Raw genomic sequence first — 18,829 nt, forward strand, 5'->3', positions numbered from 1 at the left:
GCCCTGCACCATCACTATGAGGCATGCTGCATCTCATATACACCCCTGGTGCCTGCACGAAGGGAAGAGCCTTCACCTGAATTAAATTTATTGTCAAGAACCTGACCGAGCACCTGACCCATGTGTTTCATATCTTCCTCTTTCATTTTTTCCCTTTTCAAGTTGTTCTCACACGCCCTCTGGGAGTCTGTAATCATATCCTCTTAGTCCTCAGGTAGACCCACATCACCGATAGAGGCATCAAAATCTTCTGTGCCTTCATGTAGCTAATATTTTTTTTTTCAAGATAAGGGAATGGCTCTATAAAAGGAGGCATCTGGAGATCCCAGTGGAAAGCTGTTCTTTATTCAGCCACAGAGAAGGGAGACAGCAGGAGAGGCGCATCACCAACAGATGACAAAGTGACAGCCCCAGACCGTGTCGGTTGCTCACACGTTCCACGAGCTACAGTAGGTCAGGGGGCCCTTAAGAACCGTCCTTTTGTCTCCTGGAAATGGAGGTCAAGGCTGGTGCTCTGTTCTACGGGAGATTGGGGGGATTAAGCAAAGGAGGAGTGGCAGATGAAAAGCAAAGTGGCCCACCCCATCCCACAACTGGGCCTGGAACTAGAGAGGACCACAAAGTGCTTGGGCCAAGCATGGCGGATCTCATCATTTCTCTGTACTGCAGATCACACCACCTTCACCTCCATCCTCGCCTCTGACTTCCACACTCGATGCCGTAAACTCTGAGCCAAATGTCTACCGTGTTCTAGGCCCTGGAAATGCAGAACCGTTCACTCCTGGGATAATCACCTAACTGAGGAATCACAGAGCCAAAATGATTAGATTTATTGGGTCACCACTAAGTTTAGCAGTTGGGACTGAAAGACATGTAGGAATGTTCAGATGAGGACAGACTGATGATCCTCTGTAGCATTCTGCTTTCTGTTTGGGTGGCCCCACAAAGGTTAGAGTAGCAAATAGAGTCAAACCCCGATCACTCTCTCCAAGGGGCACACCATGCCTTCCTAATAAGAACTCCCACACCAGATCTGGGCTGGTGATTGACAGTAAACTTGATGCAACATCAAACTCCAATGTCGCCCCACTTTGGTGTCCAATGCACCCCAGCTTCTGAGTCTCTGTAACTCAGGGTCAACTAGAAAGCATGGCCCAGATCGGGGGTCTCCCGAGTGTGTGGGCCCCCTTTCTCTGGGTGACTTCTCCCTGTGTACTATTTGCTTGGTTGTGATCACTTCCTCCCTCAGTTTTTTATTCTGTTGAGGTTTTTGCCTTGCCACTGGGAGTCTTTAGATTCCGTAGGCGCTTTGATTTGGAACCCTGGGCGTTCCTCTTCTTTATCACAGTGGGCACAGTTTTGTCCTCATCCTCACACATTAGAGTCATTTGATTTTTAGTTATTTCGGCTGCCTTACACATCTCAATGGCTTTCTTTGCCCAGGAAGGTCACTTTCCCTCCACATCTTCCTCACAGAGCACTTGATCCAATTGTGCGTATTCTACACGCCCCCGAAGAAGTGCTCTTTCAAAAGAGGTTCATGAGTTATCCATATCCGCATACCCTGGTGGCTAATTTCAGCTCCAGGACGCTGCAGACCGGCGTCCCTTGTGAGAGGGAAGATGCTTCTATCATCAGCCTGGGGTGACTCTCCTCCTGAAGCCGGGTCCCAAATGCACTGGCAGCTTTATCCCACTTTCTACAGCCATGGGTCTCCAATAGTTCCTCAGATGGAGGCCTTGCCTTCCCCCATCCTTGAAGCATTAATGAGATGGATGTTTTGTGCAGGCTCTGCTGAGGGGGAGGTCCTGCTTCCCCAGATGGAGGTCAGCCCACCAGAGCTGCTGTTCTAAAATTATCCCTTGCACATCCTTCAAAAGCATCAAATGGTCATAATAACTCATATTTACAAAGCACCATCGCATTCACTGCATGGGATCCCACAGGGCTTTACAAACGCAACAAACTAATACACACGCTAACTAGAAGGCGCCTCTCGCCAACCCCTGCGAGGCAGCCACCTCTGGGGTGAACGGTAGCAGCTGTTGATCTGCACGGAGCCCCAGGACACAATGGCCAGGCCAGGGAGGGAAGAATGGCCGGACTCTGGGAGGCCCCACGCTGCCCCAGGCCAACACACTCAGCCTGTGTTATTCTGATCTGACAGTGTCTTTTGATTCCGCCGTCTCTCTACCTGTTATCCAAGGATCACAGCTTTGCTGGCCAAGCGGCCGCCTATTCTATTACAACCAGGGGCTTCCAACCCCTGCTAACAACAAGCCCGGGTTTAGGAAACAGTAGCTTGGTTATGCACGCAAAGGGCACATGTCCAAGGGAAACGAGAGCGTTGGAGGCCACAGTCCCATGCACAAAGGAGCGAGCTGCATTCGGATGGGATGGGCTACCATTGCAGCATCTTTCCAAACTGCGGAGTGAGACAGAGCCACTCCATCTCCAGTGACACTACTCTGAATGGCTACAGAGAGGGGTCCAGGAAACAGAAAGAGCAGGTGTCTACACCCGCTAGGACCAGGGGACCACTCCCCTCATGGTTACCCAGCACATCACCGTGGTCTTTGGAGCCATGCCCAAGTCAGAATTTTAGAGCTGGAAAGAACCTCAGTTTAGCTCAGCCCCATTACCATTTTTCAGATAAAAAAATATATATATGAAGACCACTGAGGAAAATGACTGAAAGTCATAGAACAGTTTCTCAGTTCAGTGTCCTTTCTGTTCCAAGTCCTCCCTCCTAGAACTTTATAAAAAACAAAAACAAAATCCACATTGGGTACAGATCATTTTACAAAAGTAGGCACACACTCCATGAACCACCAGTTCACTTACATCACTCAGATGCAGCGCATTGAGGCGGGCGCGGGTGAAATCGGGGTGGTCAGGGATCAGGGTGTATCTGTGCAGGGATTCTGCATCTCCGGATCTATACATGCGCTGTGGATAAGATGGGCTCATGGTAAATGGAGAACTGTGTGGACTGAAACCACAGGGGAAAAGCAACTGACTCCCTTTCCTGCCCCCTCCACCTGAGTGCCCACCGCATAGAACAGAACCCAGTCCTGCCCGTGGACAGTGTCCCTCCAGAACCCACAATTTGATGGAGGATGCCTTTACAGCCAGGGTCAGATGGGGCAGCTGGTTTTAAATAGACTGTTAAAAATATTCATCAAGATCTGCTCCAAATGGGCCACAAACCAACACCATGGTTGGCCATACCTGGGTGTTTTGCACAACAGAAGATATGCAGATACTTCAGAGCATCTTTGCAATTGAGCATTGGACATGCTTTTTACTAGTAACAAGATACAGCCTTGGCCGGGCGTGGTGGCTCACACCTATAATCCCAGCACTTTGGGAGGCTGAGGTGGGTGGATCATGAGGTCAGGAGTTCAAGATCAGCATGGCCAACATGGTGAAACCCCGTCTCTACTGAAAACTACAAAAATTAGCCAAGAGTGGTGGCAGGTGCCTGTGGTTCCGGCTATGCGGGAGGCTGAGGCAGAAGAATCGCTTGAACCCGAGAAGTAGAGGTTGCAGTGAGCCACAATCGTGTCACTGCATCTCAGCCTGGGTGACAGGGCGAGACTCTGTCTCAAAAAAAAAAAAAAAGATACAGCCTCAATGCCTTTCTTGTTTAACATTAATGGTAATAATTATAATATGCATAGTTAGTAAGTTCTCTTTGTTATAAAACATCTTAATATATGTTCAAGAAATTAGTATTTTCATAGCCCACCTGGATCACAGGAAGGCACAATTTTAAAACTCCAAGATTTATCTGGTTTTTATTTTTAAAGCAGTGATTTAAGAATTACAAACAATTTCAGAAAGTGTTTGAGTCTTATGTATTTTTAAAGGTGAAACTGTAATATTCTGATCAATTCCCAAATTTAACTCAGGCTTTACAAATATGAACCGGTCACTACAGCAGTCGGGCTGTCTGTGAAATAGAGCAGCTCTGTCACTTTGCATGTAGAACTGAATCCCTTAACAATTTCAGGGGAAAAACATTAACCTCCTATTCCTTGACATAAAGACAGGAATGAGGAAATAGGGCTAAATTATACAGAGAGTAAAAGCAGAAAGAAGCTTTAAATACAGCTGTTCCTTTTTTTTTTTTTCTAACTGGGTTATATTAATCTTTTAATTCCACCGCCATCTATCAACAAGCAACATGTATCTGATCGAGTGTTTGGCAAGGGATCATCACTAATACTTGGCATTATTATCATTGTGATTACAAATCAAACCACGACAAGGAGCACTTATTGAGAACTTACTGTGTTCCATGTACTTGCTAAAAGCTTTCTGTGCCTTTATTTAATCCTCATTTAATTCATTTAATCTTATAAAATGGTTGCTATTATTATCCTCCCCGCAACCCCAACCTCCTTTAAATAAAGGAAACAAGGTTAGAAGGGTTTCAGTAACTGGCCCAAGAACATCCAGGTAATAGAAAGGTTTGCACGCCCATCTGTTCAGATCATCCAGGTAGTAGAAAGGAAGTGTGCACCCCCATCTGTCCAGAGCCTGTGTTCTTAGACCCGGACCACTGAGCAGCAGTGCTACACTGCATGCCCGGGATGAATGACAAGAAGGGACCTACCTCATTGCAGTGTATATAGCTGTTCTTGGCATGAACCAGGTCTGGGGAGTCAACCACTGTGGTGAACTTGATACTGTCTGGTTTTTTACGGTACTTGGTCTATAAGAGAAAGACAAAGATTCTCATGAAACACAGTCAAACATCATGCATTTTTCAGGATGCAGCTTCACTCCACCTTCTCAGTATCTAACATGCCAATCATATTGTTGGAAAACAAGCCTCTCTTCTTGGTAGGTACCTAACAATCAAAAGTATAAAAAGATTCAGCTGCCTCTGTGTAAGGAACATTTTACAGATATTTACTCTCTTGAAGAGAGAGGCCACAAAATCCTATGGCTCCCTACAATAAAGGAATTCAGTAAAGGGCAGTATTCAGCATCAATGTGGCCCTGCTTGGACCCTGTCCAAATACATTCTGTTATTCAGAAACTGAAGAAGGCAGTGTCACCTTCGAGGGAATTCCAGGGCAGGGATCCCCAGGCTGTTAGCATGGTAAGGAGTTCAGTTAATGTAACTATTTCTGGGCAAATTTTAACACTATCAGAAATCAGAAAACCTCTGAACACTGAGTCAACTCAGTAGATGGGTGGCAAATTCCTCCTCCTCTCAATACAAAGAATGGGCCAGTTTAGATGACAATTGTACGTAATGTATTTATTGAAACTTTCTAATACATCATGCTTTCAGTTCCTCAGCAGTGAATTCATTTGGAGGGAAACCTCATTCTGTCTTGGGATTTGGTTGCACATGGCCCTCCAAAAATACTGGGAGTCCAGTGGCCATGAGGCCCTTTGGGATCTCCACTCCATGAACAGATTCCTTCTTCAAAAGGAAATGCTAGCTTGCCCTTGTCACTTGTGGTGGGGAGAGGTTGACGGTACCTCGCTGATTAGTTCTCCAGCCTTCTTTGCACTCTCTATCTGTGGGGATCTCAGCGCCAGCCACCCTATGCCCTTCATGCCGACCAGGTCTGACTTGTAGCGCAACTGCAGGGAGAAAATCGTGGGCTTTATCAGGAGAGTGCCTAAGACTACCACAGCATTTCAAGAAGATCCTTGATTTGTAATAACATTTGTAATAATGCTTCATCACAACATTTCAACGTCTTCACTGGGAGTACATTCTGCATGTTGTCAAGTCAAACCGTTTGAATTTGTACATTCTGCCAGGAATTAATTAATGCATCACATACGAGATACAAGAAGGTCCCACCAGTGAACTGGCAGGATTTAAAGCAGAGAGTAACCACCTATGTGGACGATCGCATAAAGAAAGAGCTGAGATATATAGATATATGCTCATATCTAAGCACTAGCTGGGATTATTTTGTTTCATTCTGCCAGTGAGGCCATTACCCGCCTGCCTAAATAGAAACATTCTGCACACTGTTCAGGCTTTGAACTCTGGGTTCAACCTCCTATGACTGGGAGCAAATCACTTTAACCAAAATGTGACTCAGTTTCTCTCTGTGATACTCAAAGTTCATAACAACCCCTCTGTTCTCAAAAAAACACCTGCTAGTACTCAGGGCTAAGAGCCACTCTTTAAGTTAGATTTTTGTTCTTGTGATAATGGTAGTGGAGGGGGAAAGAAGTCAATTATAGCAGGACTTTAAAAACGGAAACAAACTTACATGCCACCAGCTAATAGTGAGTACATCATTTTAACCTCTTCATGCCTCAGTTTACCACCTCCTCCTACTGTTACTCATTATGATTTGTTTATATTCCAAAAATGGGCTAAGCCTTATTTTCTTTCCTCATTTTAAGAGCTCGGAAGGTTAGGCTACGGCATTGGTCCTGGGAGGAAATAATAAATGGTGCTTTAAGACAGTGGGTCTGATTGGTAACCTTCCCAAATGTTGAATCTCATTACTATTCCTTGATCTGCCCACCATTGCCTACAATGAGACAGTCGCCTGAATGCTTCTCTTCTTCTCTTCTCTTTATGGAAATTAGGCATTTTTTAAAGGTGGAAAAAGCCTCTCTAAGAAAATCTAAAATTTGGATCTAAACGAAGTTGATGGCATTTCTCTAATTTAGACATAAGCTCTGCTGTAGCGCAAAATATCACTCCAGAAATCAGCCTCTCGGCCTTTTTAGTTCTCTTTCATTTCAGGATTCACAGCGTTCCTCACAGCTGGCCTCAAAGAGGGTCCGTTTCTGATCTACTGTCTGCTGGTTAATGCCCCTGTGCAAATTCGACTGTGCCTTCCAACTGGTGAAGGGAGACATCACTCAGGCTCAGGAGCAGGTTTCGAAACCCCATGTCAGTAAGATTGCTTTTTATACCACGATCTTTCAGTCTACACCGGCAAAGCTTTTGCCTTGCACTCTGATAAAGAACAGAGAAAATTGGATAAATTTCTAAGTTGGAGAGAATAATCCTACAGGGCCTCTTCACAGCCGGGCCTTGCTCCTTTCATAAACGAGATGAAGTGGGGAGCGCTCTTTCAACTTGCCTTTTGTTGAGCTGAACAGTACGATCCCAGGTAAGTCAGAAAGCAAGATGCAGGTTCCCCAAAGATCTGACTGTGCCTCCAACTCGCTTATAAATGGATTGTCTATTGATATCTCAGCTCCCAGCCCAGCTTTGACTATTCACGCAGATCCTAAAAACAACACACCTGCCCCAGACTTCATGATAAAAGAGGGGGCAAGGGGAGGGGAGTCAAGAAGAATCCGCTACCCAAAGATGGTTTCGAAGAAGGATTATAAGATAATGAGGGACCTTTCAAAGCTGCACAACTGAATCTGGCTTCCCCAAATGGCAGCCTCACTTTTTTCCCCTCTTACATGTTAAGGTCTAGAAGCCTTCTTCTGATTCACACATGGGGTTACCCGGCACCCCCATTTTGGAGCACTGTGTTGCAAATGCTCAAGCTGTAGCTTTTAGTCCCCGAGTTCTAATGCAGAAGGAATGATGTAAACCACCACACCTGGCTAATTTTTTTTATTTTCTATTTTTGTAGAGATGGAGTCTCCTTATGTTGCCCAAGCTGCTCTATAACTCCTGGACTCAAGCAATCTTCCTGTCTCAGCTTCCCAAATGTGGGATTACAGGTGTGAACCACCATGCCCAGCCTAAGGAACAGTTATTCCCATTCACAGAAACATTTTGGTTGTCAAATGATTCTTCAGACTCTCAGCAGAGCCACCAGCTGCTGTACTGTGGGTAAGTCACACCAGTAGTGGTTAAGAGGACAGACACAGAGCACCTGGGTTCAGAATCCAGCCATCTGGGGAAGCCAAGGAGACTGAACCAGGAGTTAAGAGGCAAGAGCTGGAAGCTTCACTGTGCCTTGTCCTAGCTGTACAGTCTTGAGGAAGTCATTTTCCTACCAGCTGTGGCCTTGGGTAAGCTACTTAGATTATTGGTGCCTTATTGCCACGTCCCGTAAAGAGAGGAGTCATACTGGTACCCACCTAGATATTAAATGAGATAGTTTACACAAAATGCTTACGCCAATGTCTAGCCCAGGGTAAGCGTTCCATACATTTTAGTTATTGCTGTTGTTGTTATTTCTGAGGGAGAAACTGAGTCCCGAGAGCTTAAGGAGTCTACCTTAGGTCACACAGCTGTAAGCAGAGAGGTTGGGACTGTCTCCGTGACATTTCGAGCACGTGCCTTTCCGGACTCCCAGCAGCCTGGTCTGAGACCATGAAGGGAGCAGGCAACAGCAGACTTGAGAAGCACGGAAGAGGTGATGGAATCAGCACCTGCCTATGATGCACCTTGCCTGGACCAGGCATGCATCTCAGGTGAATTTCTGAGTCAAGCAAGACTGGGCCGGGCTGGTCCAAACTGGGCAAGACACGGGAATGAACCACAGCCATGAGGAGCTCAGCATCTCTGGGTCCCGTCTGGCCCTACCCAAAGCTTTCTTTCTGACCTGGGGAGGGCAAGGTCAGGAGAAGCAGTTGAAGGCTGGGGCTGCTCCCTTGAGATAACACCGATTTAGCACTTGTTCCCTTTTCTGTGTAATAGAACCACGTGAAACTGGAGTTTTGATAATGGCTGCAATCAAGCTGAAGCCTCAGAACCAGCTGAACATTTCCGGGACTCCTGTTCACAGCTTCTTCGAACCCAGACTCCCTCATTAACCAATTTGCAGCTTAAAAACAACGCGTACAGCATAATATGGTCATTTAAAATTTAAGCAGTAACATCTTAGCATTTAAAAATGTAATACGTACCCTGCCTTTAAAATGTCAGCATAAGATGGTCAACTACAATTTCATGGGAGGGACTCTCCTTTTTAGATTATGCTCTCTCTTTCTTTTTTTAGTGTGAAAATGTCCTTTCTTTTCAGAAATAACAGTGATATAAATGGTAGCTTAAGGTAGCGTTTGTTTTTTTCCTTCTTCCTCAGTTAGTAAAATAAAATTTGACATTATGTGGATCTCACCATTTAAAAGCCATTTTTCCCATGAATCCCAAAGTCTAAGATCATGGATCAAATCAAACCTCTTTGCTTTTCTTTCACTTTCTTTTTTTCTTTCTTTTTATTTTTTTGAGACAGGGTCTCTGGTTTTCTGTCACCCAGGCTGAAGTGCAGTAGCACGATCATGGCTCACCACAACCTCTGCCTCCTGGGCTCAAGTCATCCTCCCACTTCAGCCCCCCAAGTAGCTGGGACTACAGGTGTGCACCACCACACCCAGCTAATTTTTTGTAGAGACAGGGTTTCATCACGTTGCCCAGGCTGGTCTCGAACTTCTGAACTCAAGCAATTCACTTGCCCTGGCCTCCCAAAGTGCTGGAATTACAAGTGTGAGCCACCACACCCAGCCCCTCTTTGCTTTTCTGATGGAGAGATGGAGGCCTAGAAAGGGCAGTGACTGCTCATGGACACACAGTGACAGCTGGACTTCCCACACACATCCTCTGACTTCCAGCTCTACCTCTCATACCTCTCCCAGGTGGCCTCCTTACCTTCCTTGGGGGCCTGTTCTGTCCCAGAAGGCTTCTGTTCTCTCAAGAAATAGGCCATTGACAAGAGGGTCCCTTGTTGGGCACCAGAGAGTCATGCTATGAGCTGTTTTAGGGGCCCTCAGGATTGCTTAGGAAATGGAAGAACTTTGTAAGTGGAACTTGGGCTGGCACTTTAGTAACTAAATCCCCCATGTGGGACCCAGATGAATGCACCCTACTCTACACTCTGCTTGATGGCGAATAACATGATATTTCAGTTCCAGCAAACTGTGATTAATAATGCAATGATAATTAAATTCATGAAATCATTACTGCAATTAATAATAATTGATTATGTGTTTAGAATACCCCACTTATTGCTATCTACAATTAATCTAGCAGTAGTCATTGCCCTGAAGGCAACCAGAATTGAGGGGCTTAGCGTAAGGAACGTATTCAAACAGCTAATACTTATTCTAATACTTCTATGGATCAGGTGTCATGCTAATTGTTTCATATAGACCAGTTCTCCACTGAGAACCAGATTCTCAATGGGGGATAACTTCTTCTCTCAGGGACATTTGTTTGGCAAGATTTAGAGGCATTTGTTGTCACACCGGGGGGTGGGGTGATATGGGCGCCTAGAGGATAAAGACCACGGATGTTACTGAATATCCTGAAATGCACAGGTCAGGCCCCTAAAACAAACAATTAACCTGCAAAAACGTCAAAGGTGCAGACGTTGAGAAACCCCGACACAGATGGCTGGTTATGTTCTAAAATGAGAGCACCTTCTTCATAGGGATGCTGTGGGCCTAGAGAGAGGATGTGAGGCGCAGTGCCTGCCACACTGCAACGCAGTCCCATTGTCATTATTGTCATGTCCCATGCCATCGATACCATGTCTGCGGCTTGGAGAAGGCATGAACTTGTCCAAGGTCACCCAGCCAGTAGTGGGGGAGCTATGGTTGGAATCTCAGAAGTCTGACTCCAGAATCTTGCACCATGATGTGGGAGGGGCCAGCACTCTCTACCAGCCCGCCTGGTGCCCCTGCTCAGGGAAGGACCTCCCTGAGGTAGCCTCAGGGTCTATGCCCATGCTGTGAGGACATGACTCTCTGCTCTGAGCTCCCCGCAAGAGAGCACGATGGTTAAGCATGGGTTCTAGAGCCCACTCTCCCTCGGCACTTCCCACATGACCTCATCCCTAAAACAGGAGTAGCAGCTGTCCCCACGTCAGACTGCTTTTGCAAGTTTAAAAGCAAAGGCTAGCAGTCAGTGAGAGTCGGCAGTGGTTACAGTCTTACCATATCATCCTTGCTCCTCAGAGCCCAGGCCCTGCTCAGACCCTGTGACTCCATCCCCACTCACTTGGCTTCAAACAGGCCAAGGCTGCTCCTTCACTTCAGCCTCAAACAGGCCAAGGCTGCTCCTACTCAAGTCCTTGGCCTTTGAACTTGCTATTCAGTTTGCCCAGAGTTCCCTATCCCCTTCTATCTTTTCCTTAAGGCTTTTGCTCAAATATCAGCTTTTCAATGAGAGCTACCCTAATGTCCTATTTTAAATGGCACACGCGTACGCGTGTGCACCCACAAACACACACACTCACGCCTCCTGCCCCACTTCCCTGCTCTGTATGTCTCCATAGCATGTATAACCATTGACATATTACATATTTCATGCATTTACCATGGCCTATCTCCCTCTAGCATAACAGGAGTTTCATGAGCACAGGAATTTTTTGACTCTTTTGCTAACTGCTGCACTCTTAGGGCTTAGAATGGTGGCTAGTATACAGAATGTGCTCAATAAAGGTTTTTTTTTTCTGAGATGAAGTCTTGCTCTGTCACCCAGGCTGAGGTGCAGTGGCACGATCTCGGCTCACAGCAACCTCTGCCTCCTGGGTTCAAGTGATTCTCCTGCCTCAGCCTCCCAAGTAGCTGGGACTACAGGCTCATGCCACCATGCCTGGCTAATTTTTGTATTTTTAATAGAGATGGGGTTTCACCATGTTGGTCAGGCTAGTCTCGAACTCCTGACCTCATGATCCACCTGGCTCGGCCTCCCAAAGTGTTGGGATTACAGGCATGAGCCACCGTGCCTAGCCCTCCATAAAGAGTTGTTGAATGGTCAACAAATGATTCCAACCTAAATGACATAGACCCAGCAAATCGTCGTTTGGGGAAGGCAGACAGGGGCAGGAGAGCCCAAAAGACTAAGGAAGAAGCAGAGATTGACACCCAGGTTTGGTGAAAGGAGAAAGGCCAGGGGCTGGTTTGCATTTCACAAGGCCACCCCTACCTCACTCTGCAGGGCATGGGCTTTCTTGGCCCAGGCCATCTTCAGGTCCTCAGGCAGTGCTGTGAACTCGTGACACTGTGTCCTGTAGTCGTGGTTGCTGGCCAGAGCCTGGGCCTTCCTGGCGTGGACCAGGTGCACCATGTCCATGGGCAGATGGAACTGGGCTTGGCTGCTGGTCGCCCCCCTCCTGTACTGAAGCTCGCTCTGCAGCTGGCCCATGCGCCGGCAGTGCTGGATTCGGGGGTCGTCACTTACACTCTGGGGCCCTATGAGTTTCCCTCGCTCCTTCACAAAGTCATGTCTGTAGAGAAACTGCAAGAAAGGGCCGGCCGGTCAAATTCTATCTGTGCATTTTTATTGCAGACTCTAGAAAAATCACTTGTTCTTACACTAGGAGGTGATGATTATAAGAAAAACCACAGTGGGGTTGGCCTGAGAGCGTGCCTTCCTCCCTGGGGGATGGACAATTAAAACATCGCTCCATTCTTCCTATCTAATTAAAATCAGATCCTCAAAACCAAAGGAAGGGCTTCACTCCCCTTACATGTCCTATGGCCAAAAGGAATTTATCAAAAAGGGTGAAAGAGAAACTTGTGCTTTATCCATTTGCACTTGGCAAAACATTAAACCCAAAAGACAGGATCCATTTATTTGAAGTCCACATTTTTCTATGATTTGTTTGTGGGAAAGAGAAAGTCACCTTCATGTCCCAAAGCTATGGATGTTATCAACAGAGTGGCTGAAACACAGCCATCAAATCCTAACACCAATGCGTGAAACTACAGAGAGCCAAGAGGGAGATGTGTTCCGGCTGTACTGCAATTTCTATCGAGAGTTCTCGTTCTGAATCTGGGTGGAGTTAGAAGACAGGCAGTTCGTGCATTACAAGGGGATCGTAGCCTAGATGTTGCAATTAGAAATAAATCATCATATCCTTCCTGCTAGAGACCTTTGCCTGAATTTAGTTTCTGATTAACAGAGCCTTTCTTTTCCCCCTCAGTCAAAGAATCTCATTCATAACTAATATATTCTGCAGGTGACATCCTGTCTCGCATGGTTATAGATTTGCTTTAATTCAGGAAAATCAGCCGTAGACATTGTTTTACACGAAGTTAACAGAAATTAGGTAAGATGGAAGGTCATATCATTCAACTCACATCACTGGCTATATCTCCAGAGGCCCGGGCAGCCTGGAAGGGGAGCGCTTCTATTGTCAGCTTGTAGCCTTGAGCACGAAGATTATGCCAAGACTCTTTGTATTTTGCCTAAAGTGGGAACACATATAAATCTTTTTAAAAAAATTACATGAATTAACGAGCAAAGGCCACTCCTTTCATTTATAGCATGGTGTTCTAGAATCTATTTCTGTTTTGTGCAGCAAATCTCATTAGTACACACCCTGGGTACACTCACGGACTCACATTTGTGAGAAGGTATATTTAACAAGGGCATCTAAGCTACACATTTTAAAAAGCTTCTGTGAAGGCCAGAAAGGTCGGTGTTGGGTCACTTTACTGATGCAGACATACATGGCTTTGGAGCATGCTTGAACTTAAGCAACAAAACGACTTACGTCACTCAGGTTGGCTGCATTCGTTTTTGCTCGGATGAACTCGGGCAGACCCAGGGTCATTGTATACTGGTGTCTTGCATCCTCTCCAGCTGCTTTATACAGGCGCTGGGCAAAAAAAATAAATAAATAAAATAAAATAATAATAATAATAATAATGCAAGAGATAAGTGCTGTGCATTTCTGCAGTGCTGGAAGTCCCTCAATGGCAGTTGAGGAAACACGATAGCAAAAAACCATTCATTGTGTCATGGATACATCTCCAGTCTTGGGGAAGATGTTTATTTCAATAAAGACAATCTTTCATGAGTCAAGTCGAGTGATGTAAAAGGAATATGTAAGGAATGGCAACGTGCTTTGCTGAATAATAGGCCAATGAAAGAAAAATAAATTTAAGAATACTCCCGAGGTTCTTTATATTGTAGACTTTGTCCTTGAGGACACAACATAAAGGTCATACAAAGACCTGGGAAATTTAGGAGAAGGGAGGTGGAAGGGACGTCTCCAAACCCTTGCCTATACCCTTTACTAAAGCCCCAGGATCCTTTCCGCTGGTGAATCACACCAATGCTCCCTGGATGGCCTCATCTTGTACAAAAACATCCATTCTTGTGATTAGAAATGGGTCTGTGAGCCGGGCACGGTGTCTGATGCCTATAATCTCAGTACTTTGGGTGGCTGAGGCCGGTGGATCACGAGGTCAGGAGTTCAAGACCAGCCTGGCCAACATGGTGAAACCTCGTCTCTACTAAAAATACAAAACTTAGGGCCGGGCGCAGTGGCTCACGCCTGTAATCCCAGCACTCTGGGAGGCCGAGGTGGACGGATCACCTGAGTTCGGGAGTTTGAGACCAGCCTGACCAAGATGGAGAAACCCCATCTGTACTAAAATACAAAATTAGCCTGGCGTGGTAGCAGGCATCTGTAATCCCAGCTGCTTGGGAGTCTGAGGCAGGAGAATTGCTTGAACCCAAGAGGCAGAGGTTGCAGTGAGCGGAGATTGCGCCACTGCACTCCAACCTGGGTGACAGAGCGAGACTCTGTCTCAAACAAACAAACAAACAAAAATTAGCCAGGCATGGTGGCAGGAGCCTGTAATCCCAGCTACTCAGGAGGCAGAGGCAGGAAAATCGCTTGAACCCGGAAGGCAGAGGTTGTAGCAAGCCGAGATACCACCACTGCACTCCATCCTGGGTGAAAGAACGAAACTCCGTCTCAAAAAAAAAAAAAAAAAAAGAAAAGAAAAGAAAAAGAAAAAGAGAAAAAGAAATCGGTCTGTGGTTGCCGAGTTCGCTAAGGCCAGAGGCCAGGAGAGAAGGCATTGTTATCCCACAGCACAAAGCTCATAAAGTAGGCAGAAAAGATTAAAAAGGAATTTAAAAGTGATACTACCACTCTAAAAGATCATGAATTCCATCCCTTATCCCAAGCTGCCATTTCTTACTTTTCAGTTGGAATAAGTAGGAACTAATAGTGTAAATAACCAAATCTCAGCTGACTTCTAGAAGTTAGAGTCAGAAGGAGAATCTTAAAAACTAAAGATACAGTCAGAAGGAGAATCCTAAAACCTAAAGGTGGTTCAAAATGTAATTCTCTGCCAAGCTCACCTATTTCGAACCTATAAGAGAGCCACTATGAATAAGTAGAATCAATGAGGCTGGAATGATCATTTTACGGAATGAGATTCCTTCCTTTGCACCTACCCTCTGCTGGATACATGAAAGTGTAAATTGGGTAAATGGTGAGTGAGAAGAGGAGAAGGTAGAGAATTGAGAAGCCTGACAAACATCTTACAATATAACTGTCCTTGGATAACCACAAATCCTCCCACATCAGATTGACAATGTAAAATTGGTTAACCAATATTTGCCTAGACAGAACAAATGAATTATAGACCAGTACTTCTCAGACCTTCATGTGCCAAAGAATCATCTTATGATCCTGTCAAATGACCATTTGGAGTCAGTAGATCTGAGGTTGTGCCTTGCCAGTATGCTCCCAGGCAATGCTAATGTAGCTGGTCTGGGATTGCACTTGGAAAGTGAGACTACAGACGATCCCAGATTCCCAACTGGGCTTTCATTTCCTCTGGAAAATGTTTAGGCTCCATATAATGACATTCTTTTCTTTCCAAACCTCCACATAAACACCCATGCTCTTTCTCACCCCATATACATTCACATGTGTTTTTTTAACAATCTAGCAGTTTTTTAAAAGACCATTCCAAAGCCATCGGGAGATTTTACCTCATTCGTTATCTGGTTGCTGAACTTCGCATGAAGGAGGTTGGGAGTGTCTGTCACAGCTGTGTACTTGAATGAATGGGGATGCTGCCGATATTTACTCTGAATTCACACATAAGAAGGGAAGAAGAAGACTCCGTAAGGGATAAAAACCAGAAGCAGAACCAGTTCTTTAAGCATTAGCCATAAAGCCTCATTTTGCAAAGTTTGCAAGTCTATCACTCCAGAATCCAGGTTGTCACCTGCCTTTGTGACTGCAAAACTCACTGGGATGAGGAACCGGAGGGGGACAGGATGGACTGAATCAGACCCTTCTAAATGGGAAAGGGAGATTTAGTTCTTTGCCATGAATGTGAACCTGACTATTTAAATTTGTGGTTTGTTCCAGATCTTTGCTGGACAGAGACCCAGTGCTCCTCCGCCTTGATAGCATACCACAAACTGCAGCTTAAAAAAAAACAGACATGCTGGGTGTAGTGGCTCATGCCTGTAATCCCAGCACTTTAGGAGGCCAAGGTGGTGGGATCCCCTAAGGTCAGGAGTTCGAGACCGTCCTGGCCAACATGGCGAAACCCTGTCTCTACTAAAAAATACAGAAGTTAGCTGGGCATGGTGGTGCACATCTGTAATTCCAGTTACTTGGGAGGCTGAGGCATGAGAATTACTTGAACCTGGGAGGCAGAGATTTCAGTGGGCTGAGATCGCACCATTGTACTCCAGCCTGGGTGATAGAGTGGGACTGTCTTTAAATAAACAAACAAACAAACAAATAAATAAACTAAAAAATAAATAAAAATAAATAAAATTTAAAAATAGGTGTGCCTACACCCCACCCTGAGAGACTGGGATTGAGTAAATTAGTCAGTGGCGCCCAGGTCTCCGCATTTCTTAAGGTTTTTTGGTTCTGATGCACCATGAGGTACAGAGACCACTTGCTTTAGAGATTTCACTGGAAAAGCAAAGCATGAGGTTAAATCTAAACTTCCCTAGTAGGCAAAATATAAGCTTATCTGAGTACTCAGGCTGACTGCCGAACACCTTTTACTTCCAGTACCGTCCATTATCCCCTCTTCTCCCTGCATCTACCATGAATAAAAGTCCAGTCACCCTCCCAGGGGTGAGCAAGATTCCCCAGGAAATCAGAAAGCTTAGAATTCTAAGACTTCTGTATTTTTAACAAGAAATTATCACCATTTCAAGCTTGTAGTAACCATTTCATATACAGCTGCCAGAAAAGCACAGTGCTTAGATTAGTGCTAATCCTCACAAAAATTAAAAGAGAGGGGTCTGAGTATACCCATTAGACTAATTAAGAAGTGGAGGCTCAGAAAGGGGTAGGTCACTGGCTTGAGGTCACACAGCAAATCAGTGCTGGCCTGGAATGTCAATCTCTCTCTGTTGGTCTTCAAAGCCTGCTTTGTTTGCACTGTACCACAGGGCCACTCTTCAAAGGGACACAGGGAAAGAATATCTCATAGGCCAGTGAATAATTCTTGTATGTTAATAGAGGAACCGACTCCATATCCTCAAAGCTGTCTTAAACAGCATGCAGTGTGAAGGGAGAATCCAGTAAGAAAAAAAGAAAAAAAGGCCAGCCCAGGGGTTAGGCAGTGAGTCACTGCTGCTAAAAGTTTAACATCCAACTGGCTTTAGTGGTAAGAAACAAACTGATTGGCTGGGCGCAGTGGCTTACGCCTGTAATCCCCAAACTTTGGGAGGCCACAATGGGCGGATCACTTGAGGTCAGGAGTTCGAGATCAGCCTGGCTAACATGGTGAAACCCCATCTCTACTAAAAATATAAAAATTAGCCAGGCATGGTGGCACTCACCTGTAATCAGGTAGGTAGCACTCCTACCCAGGAGGCTGAGGCAGGAGAATCGCTTGAACCCAGGAGATGGAGGTTGCAGTGAGCTGAGATCATGCCACTGTACTCCAGCCTGGGTGAGAGCGAGACTCCATCTCAAAGAAAGAAAGAAAGAGAGAGAGAGAGAGAGAGAGAGAGAAGGAAGGAAGGAAGGAAGGGAAGGAAGGAAGGAAGGAAGGAAGGAAGGAAGGCAGGCAGGAAGGAAGGAAGGAAGGAAGGAGAGAGAGAGAGAGAGAGAAAGAAAGAAAGAAAGAAAGAAAGAAAGAAAGAAAGAAAGAAAGAAAGAAAGAAAGAAAGAAAGAAAGAAAGAAAGAAAGAAGGAAAGAAAGAAAGAGAAAGAAAAGAAAGAAACTAACTGATTGTCCCCTGCTGTGGAAATATGCCCTGGACACTCAACACCATCATCCACAGTTACCTCACTGATGAGTTCCGATGCTTTCTTCCTCCCTTCAATCTCTAACGTGCCTGGAATGACACAGGCAACGCCTCGCATAAAGTTCAGGTCCGACCGGTACAAATTCTAGAAGGAGTAATAAATACAAAGAATCAGAAAAGCCAAGCTCTTAGAACAAGGAAGCAAAGCAAAACCAGAGGTCTCAGGACACAGCATCTGACAGCGTCATAATTAGAACTCAAGGTTGAACCCGTCCCTCTGGATATATTAAACTCAGCCAACACACAAATGCTTCTTGGTAAATGCTCACTAGCGGGGAAGCAATGTAGGTCAGAAGAAAATAATTCTGCTGTCACTTGTCTCAGTGTAGCTGTTCCAGGGAAGCAAGACAGATTTTTATTTTAATGTGGGCTATCAAAAAATAAACACTGAAGCGGATTGTGGTTAGAAAGTCAGTTGTCTTGGGGCAAATGTGGAAATGGCCTAACAGGTCTTCTAAAACAAAATCCAGCAGCAGCGAGTGGCATTAATTAATCATGGGTTAAGAAAGAACTAATAAATAAATCCAAAAGAATCTGGCAAAGTCCTGCCTGAGTTCTTGTGGGTGGGGGCCAGTGTGTGTACCTGAGTGATTTGGGCTGACAGTTTAAAGAGTCCCCAGATTCACTCCCCTTCAGCCAGTGAGGTGCCCCCTGGGCGTGCTGCCTTCCAATCTCTATCACAACCAGAGGCTGGGCAAGCGAGGGCTCCGCTCAAGTGACAAACGGGCCCCCGAGATAAGCGTGGCAGCTCCCTCGTTCCTACAGCTGCTCTCAGTTTCCTGACAGTTTATGTCATTCAGTAAACGCTTACACAGGCGTAAAATCCAAACAGACGACAGACACCTAGATCTGAGTGCCGCTCAGATCGCAGGCACTGCC

At 45.5% G+C, this 18,829-nt stretch overlaps 1 protein-coding gene across 4 annotated transcripts in view; it reads right to left on the minus strand.

Annotated features, from left to right (window-relative positions):
• Positions 1-18,829, minus strand: part of NRAP (nebulin related anchoring protein) — a 76,118-nt gene that overhangs the window by 3,961 nt on the left and 53,328 nt on the right. For all 4 annotated transcript variants that reach the window (XM_025397294.1, XM_025397296.1, XM_025397297.1 and 1 more), the window contains 8 exons: positions 17,931-18,035; positions 15,653-15,751; positions 13,410-13,514; positions 12,994-13,101; positions 11,837-12,148; positions 5,503-5,607; positions 4,622-4,720; positions 2,845-2,949 (listed from right to left, as the gene is read on the minus strand). In XM_025397294.1, the coding sequence (XP_025253079.1) occupies positions 2,845-2,949; positions 4,622-4,720; positions 5,503-5,607; positions 11,837-12,148; positions 12,994-13,101; positions 13,410-13,514; positions 15,653-15,751; positions 17,931-18,035 (1,038 nt within the window). The remainder of the gene's footprint in view (positions 1-2,844; positions 2,950-4,621; positions 4,721-5,502; positions 5,608-11,836; positions 12,149-12,993; positions 13,102-13,409; positions 13,515-15,652; positions 15,752-17,930; positions 18,036-18,829) is intronic.

Source organism: Theropithecus gelada, chromosome 9 (genome assembly GCF_003255815.1).
Source record: "Theropithecus gelada isolate Dixy chromosome 9, Tgel_1.0, whole genome shotgun sequence".
In the NCBI taxonomy this organism is placed as follows: Eukaryota; Metazoa; Chordata; class Mammalia; order Primates; family Cercopithecidae; genus Theropithecus; species Theropithecus gelada.